This window comes from Limulus polyphemus, unplaced genomic scaffold (assembly GCF_000517525.1).
Source record: "Limulus polyphemus unplaced genomic scaffold, Limulus_polyphemus-2.1.2 Scaffold5738, whole genome shotgun sequence".
NCBI classification, from domain to species: Eukaryota; Metazoa; Arthropoda; class Merostomata; order Xiphosura; family Limulidae; genus Limulus; species Limulus polyphemus.
The window spans coordinates 9,495-17,013 of NW_013671348.1; the positions used below are offsets into that span (position 1 = coordinate 9,495).

The following is a 7,519-nucleotide window of genomic DNA, read 5'->3' on the forward strand; positions in this document are numbered from 1 at the left end:
GTATAAATATAATGGTACTGTCTGTTGTCTGTATAAATATAATGGTACTGTCTGTTGTCTGTATAAATATAATGGTACTGTCTGCTGTCTGTATAAATATAATGGTGCTGTCTGCTGTCTGTATAAATATAATGGTGCTGTCTGTTGTCTGTATAAATATAATGGTGCTGTCTGTATAAATATAATGGTGCTGTCTGTATAAATATAATGGTGCTGTCTGCGTAAATATAATGGTGCTGTCTGTTGTATGTTATCCATGTAACTAGTTTGTAGGGTTTGGATGGATCTTCACCAAATTTGGTGTAAAGGTTCCTTGGGTCCATGGGGAGATACATACAAATTTCCACTTTTGCATTTTTTCGTATTGCAGTTTTTCTGGGCGTTTTTTACCACTCCCTCGCCTCCTGTCGATTGATCTTCACCAGATTTGCTGGTGGATATAAAATCACGCATCAAACTAAGTTTTTAAAGTTGTAAACCTTAAATTCTTTTCCAGCCGAGTACCTCGGATACTTAATGTCAAAATAACGATATCAAGTTTGAGGTATTCGGTGCGAATTCCATCCTTATATTACGTCCAAAATAAAATTAGTATTGAAGTGCTATCCTTTAGATAACATAAGCCCATCAGTCTGCAACAACGTAGCCCTCCCCCCATTTTTAGGATCCTGGAGTCGCCACTGGGCTGATGTAATACCACTCTCAGTGTGTCCAGTTACCGAAGGTAAAAGAAGTACCGGATACGCCGTGTCCAGTTGATCAATGAGATGATAAAACTTCAGACTATGGACTAAGTTATTGATACTGTATTTATTAAGGTGGGTCCACGTATTAATTTGGGAAGACATGGCTGGTGAATGTTCTGGAATTTTGCTGCCAACATATTAACTAGGGTCCTATAACCATCGAAATAGTTTTCTTTTATGCGAATAACGATGTCCTATTGAGTGTTAACTTTCGTATTCTGTAAATGAGAATTACTAGTTTTGTCGTTAAACAGTTGTACTTATGTTATTTGTTTAATATTAACTGATATAATCTACATCTTTTATGTGAACGTTCTCCTTCATTGGAGTGATGTTTTAAAACTGATCAAATTATGCTTTTAGCTTATGATTCGTGGAACTGTGTGATTTTAGAATCATGCTATTCGGCTTAACACTTGTTTATTTAGAAGTAGCTTACTATAAACTTGAAAATTAGATGTTCCGTACAATCCTATGAGTTAAGGATTATCTAATCAATTGAAATATTGCCAAATTTTGGTAAACCAACAATGACATCGATATATAATTTCAGTTGTCATATAAACGGGAGATTTCCCGCCCAGATGGATGTTCCAGCGTCACTACGTCAACGTATAATGTACCACCTACTGCCACTACGCCATATTCCTCTTCTGAGCCATTGAATTCTACAAAAGAGAGTTTCTTGACTAAAGAGAGGGAGAAAGAAACGGTATCTTTAAAGGACATGAAAGGCTACGTAGGGTTTGCCAACCTTCCTAATCAAGTGTACAGAAAGGCTGTCAAACGTGGATTTGACTTCACTCTCATGGTAGTAGGTAAGTCGCCCAACCTTCCTAATCAAGTGTACAGAAAGGCTGTCAAACGTGGATTTGACTTCACTCTCATGGTAGTAGGTAAGTCGGCCAACCTTCTTAATCAAGTGTACAGAAGGGATAGAGGGAACAATCCAATAAGATCACAATATATGTATACTTTCTTCTTTGGCAGGTGTGTTAAATGTGTGTGTTAGTGGCTTAAAATTATTGATTGGTTTGTCAATATCCTAGGGTTCAGTTTTTCATGTTACACATGAATATATGAACGAATGAATATCTTGTAATAATATTTTTCGAGAATGATGTTATTGTTACCGAGAAAGATTGATGTTCCTCAGTGCACTGTCATTGATATTGGTGAGGTATCAGCCGGTGCTTCTGTCAACAGTAAAGGTCAATGTCAGCCACGTGCAATTTCAACATTAAATATACTTTGGATCCTATTCCTTGCCAGTACTTACCCGGCTGTGATATACTCTGGATTCGGTTCTCCCCAGTTATTCCCAACTGTACACACCACCCTGGAGCTATCGCAAACAAAAAGATGTATTTGGGATCGATCAATCGTGGTGCCTTCTCCAGTTCTGACTATGGGTCCGTTCGTCGCTGCCTACAGCAACTTTCCTAATTCAAGCTTCTCATTTCTAGTCCATTTCCTAATGTTATCGAGCCAAATGAGTTTTTGTCTGTATCGCTTTTGTCTTTGATTTAATCCTTCAGTATGTCTACCAGTTTTCCCTCAGATCTAATTATTTGCCCGAGTAGAGTAGCCTTTTTATTTTCTATGTGTGTTGAACGGTTGTCTTTTTGTGTTTGCAATTTTTCCTCTTTAGCATTCTTTCCATGTGGTTGATCTTCAGCATTTGTCTACAACACCACTTTTCAAATGCGTCCATTACAACAGACCACGCTTCCACTCCAAAAAGTAAGATTGACAATACGTAACATTTAAGGAGTCTCTTCTTCAGTCCCAGTTTGTCTCTTCTGAACAACTCTTTGGTCATGTATTTGGGAACACTACAATTATTATCCAACACTCAACATTACGTAATGCTCAACGCGAACTGTCCTGAGGACCACATAACTACATACTGTGTAATGTGTTTAACGTATACTGTGAAGTTTGTTTCCTCCAAGTGTAGACGTGGCCTAATTGTATAATTGTTGACTACAACAGTTTTTATGGTATTAACGTCTTGTAGAAGCTACCGAAGTATGATATAATTTGTTATATTTTATCCCAACCGGTCTGAGCTCTGGATTGAACGAAACGCGTCGTCTGCAGCGGATATGTCGAATATAGTGTGGCTGAGTTATACACTTTTCTAACTATTGAAAATCCGTAAATGGGTTAAATTAGGAATGTACTATTAAAAATATATTAGGTCTAACATAATGTCTTGTGATAAATATAATGAATTTTTATTATTTCGGTTTCCATGTTACAACTAATAACTTAAAAGAAAGTAAATAATCGCACATTTTTGCTAACCCTATATTTATATTTGAATAACATTTAAGAAACTTCATATTTCAACATCACATTTTTTTATATGGCAATGTTTCGTAATATGCATGTTATCAAGACACGTCGTAGTGTGTCGTGTGGCCAAAACAACCTGCAGGACACGCTGTATGTTACTAACAGGAGTGATAGTTTAGCAATTTTCCACTTTCTGTAGCTCGGACTGTGGTAATCAAAACTATCACATATTTTGAATGGATGTGCACTACCGGACTCTCACATTTTGATTGAATTCCTTTTTTTTTCTTCGCACAGAAAGTAACGGAAACTATTTGATAGAAAAACATAATTAACTTTCATGGATTTTTTTATCAAATTTGGTAGACTAATAGATCTTTAAAACCTACAATAGGGTGCCAAATGTGGTCTAAATATAAGGCACATGTGCGAAGTTATTCAACAAAAACCGCTCAGTGTTGACCAAAATCTTTGCGCACGTCTACGTAAAAAGTCACGTGAGCTATCGGTCTAAAAGTTTCACTACAGTTTCACATAAGAGTAAAAGTGGACAGTTTTTAGTTGTTGTTGTTTTTTGTTATTGGGATTGAAGACTACTGATTTAGAGCAGCAAAACTATAGAGTGAAAACACGTGAAGATAGATTGGTTAGGCCAGTCAAACTAGATTAGCAGTTTCTAGCTCAAGTTTTCAAAAGAATCATAGGCTGGATGGTTATTATTCATTGTTAACTTTTAAGCACAAATTTGATAAATTTTATGGAATTCTAATTACGAGCGTTTAGCGTCACATGATATTAGTTTAAGCAATTCGCGTAAATAATGATGTTTGACTGCTATACCGATTGCATGGGGGTGATAACAAGAAACTGTTAATCTCGATTCCATGGCGTTACTATAAAAAAAGTTATTAACACCGTTTCAGAGAGGAAGACTACCAACATATATATTTTAAAGAATATAGATGGTTATGTAAAGTATAGGTCTGTTCCGAATAATAGGGTTGTGATACTAAAGCTAATGTTGGGTATTATCGTGTGGCACTTTCTTCCTTGCTGTGATTTGTTGGTGTGTATTGACACAAAGTCATGATATCTAATCAAAACCACCTTAGATGTGAAACAAAAAAAAAGTTCTGCCAAAAAGGGATTGAGAGTGCGACTTAAAGGAATCAAATCTAAATTGGCGACAAATCGGGTAGCTATTCTTGCAGCATTAACAATTTTACAGCAAATATTCATTCATTCATAAACTATAAGTGTAGCTACCAGTTTGGTCGCCAATTTTGATTTCATTCCTGTAAGTCGCACTCTCAATTGCACCTTTTTTTTACACCTAAGATGTTGTTGATTACATATATATTTGCTGAAGTAGAACTTACAATATTCTAAGTGATGTTGAAAGCTTGGTTTTCATCATAATTTATTGTTTAATGTTTAGTGATTTCTCTGATTCATAGCAATTCCATTAAGTCTCACTTTGACAATTCTCTTTTATTATATATTAATTTGCTGTCGTAGCTATTTATTGAAAACTGATTTTCTGAAGTTTTTATACAGTATTCATCAATAAATTTCGTAAACAAAAGATCAAATCTCTGAATATTTCACCAATTGCAAGAGTGCCAGAAAGTGGTCAAATCTTCCGCCGTTCTGAAGCACACGTCTGGGTTTTGCTTTTGGAGTATCATTTTAGTTAAATCGTTTACATCTATAAGGGGAAGTAAATCATCTTATACTTTACTTACTTTTTCCATATGTTACAAGAGACAAATGATCTTTACATGTAGATCCCAAGGATAACTGTATCACTTTAGTTAAATCGTTTACTTCTATAAGGGGAAGTAAATCATCTTATACTTTATTTACTTTTTCCATATGTTACAAGAGACAAATGATCTTTACATGTAGATGCCAAGGATAACTGTAATGTAAAGATCATTTGTCTCTTGTAACATATGGAAAAAGTAAATAAAGTATAAGATGATTTAGTTCCCCTTATAGATGTAAACGATTTAACTAAAGTGAGTAAATGCCAAGAATAACTGTATCACTTTAGTTAAATCGTTTACATCTATAAGGGGAACTAAATCATCTTATACTTTATTTACTTTTTCCATATGTTACAAGAGACAAATGATCTTTACATGTAAATGCCAAGGATAACGTTCTGTACGGAAATTAACCACTAGACGTGACTAGTACTAGCTATCGTAGATGTTAGATATACAGGACTGCTCATATTAAGTTTAATACGACGGTATTATTTAGTTTATATTGTGCGACTGTTAAAGTAAGTATTGTTAGAAGCGATAGTTATGGCAAGTTTGCGTTTGTATGTGTTTACGAATCACTTGTTGTGTAATTCAATTGTAGTGAATTGATGTTGCTCGAACCTTCTAAATTTTTCTCCTTTGGTGAGCATTGTTACATCATAATGTCTCGTAGTTTGTAGAAAGTTCTAGGCGTCAGTCGAGCGATTTCTAAAATGAGTTTCACGGCTTGTCTTGTAATAACAGGGGTACGGGAGAATAATTTGTCTTGTCAAAGAGTGTTTTAAAGTAATTGAACCCCCCTGTGTGAACTTGGACGAAAAGGAGACAGATATTTAGAGATCTGGATACAACTGTGATAACCAATAGTGTAACTAATTTTTATACGTAAGCTTGACTTGTTTTGAATATATTTTAAAACGAGTGGCTTGTGTGCTGTCCGTTTATTGTTTACATTTATCGCCAACAAGTCGCAGACACCTACTGTAAAGAATACGGCTTCCCGTAAAACCGACCGTAGACAACCATCTGCACTCTTAATACCAGCTGTCATAGATAACCAAGTAAGCTTGATCCAAATCATAGCCTGCACGTTACGTTTACTGTTTGGTAGTTTCTTTTTATACAATGTAGATGTGATCCAGTTCATAGCTTGCACGTTACGCTTACTGTTTGTTAGTTTCTTGTTACACTAAGTAGCCATGTTTTGACCCAGTTCATAGCTTGCACGTTACGTTTACCGTTTAATAGTTTCTTTCTTCAGCTACGTCTTTGACTGTATGAACAGTGCTGTTATTGTTGTAAATATTTAAGCAAAAAAATAATTCCGAATCGAATTAAGTTATAGTAAATTATATCCTAACATAATGTATGATTGTTCTTAATCTTGTTTTTACCATTCTTCTTCGTTTTTGTTTATTGACGTCATATAGATATAATATATCAAACCTATCTTCATTTAAGTGATAATAAACCTGTGTGTGTTTGAATGTGTCTGAAGGTGTTGTTGTACTGACAAATATGGCAGTTTTACACCAATTTCAAATGTTAACATCGTTACCGATGGGGCGGGGGGGGGATTCCAATGACGTGTGTAATACGTCTTACTGATGTTCCGGGATGGTGTTGTACGACGAACAACAACACGTGGTATCCATTTCAAGTTATCTAGAACTTATAAATGCATTCTCGGATACGTTTTTATGACACGTAACTCGGATGATGTAATGCTGTTCTTTATGAGTTTAATTGAAGATACAGATGTGTTCTATCATAGGAGCAAGAAAAGTGTTGAATATATTATTTCTAGTTTTACACAGTAATAACTACATGTTTAACAGTGTGACCTAAAGAAAGACCACATCTGGTGTGTTTGTTCCTAAGTTGGTATATACAAGCTAGAATTCCAGTACATAGCAGCACGTGTGTGTGGTTGTAAATGTTAGTGAACGGCCTTGTTAGTCACAGACATAATCACCATTAATGGACTGCATGACTGAATAAATGTCTCTGATTCTCATGAGATGTTATTATAAATGAAACGGTCTCTCGCACTATAATTTGTATGAACGGTTAATTTCAGTCCACTATGTGTTGATGAAGGTTTACACGTATATGTGTTGATGTGCTTAGAATTGTTACTTACGAGAGTCGTCTTCTCCTGTTCTGTTATTGCACTGTTGTTGTTTTTCTGATGGGGGGGGGGGGATCTGAACCGGAAATAAGCACATGAAATTTTGCATATGTAAAGTTGCCACAGAGATTTGTCAATTTCGGCAAACGTAGCGACTACTGACCCAACGTAATGAATAAGTACTACATCATTAACAGTTTCACTTTCAAGGTACAGTTTGTTTCTATATTTAAATAGCCTATCGGCATACACTGCTTGAACTCGATGTCAAAAGTTAAAATAATCGCATTAGAAATATTGTTCGTTAATTAGGAAAACGACCAAGTATGAATTACTCGCCGTGCTAATATGTGGAGAGTTCAAGCTCGTATTCAGTTATTAAATAGACACACAGGCTGACTTCCAATATATCAAGTGTAGTTTTGATCGGTTACTTTATTTAGAATAAAGACTAATTACACAGGCCTACGATGATTTTATTGTCTTGAAATGTTTACATGTTCTACAGTAATTCCTGTACACTGATTAAATATATATATATATATATATATATATATATATATATATAT

At 35.1% G+C, this 7,519-nt stretch overlaps 1 protein-coding gene across 1 annotated transcript in view; it reads left to right on the forward strand.

The window, feature by feature from the left end:
- LOC106472924 (septin-7-like) overlaps positions 1-7,519 on the forward strand; it is a 43,248-nt gene that overhangs the window by 5,672 nt on the left and 30,057 nt on the right. The window contains exon 2 of the mRNA XM_022401461.1: positions 1,300-1,564. Within this exon, the coding sequence (XP_022257169.1) occupies positions 1,300-1,564 (265 nt within the window). The remainder of the gene's footprint in view (positions 1-1,299; positions 1,565-7,519) is intronic.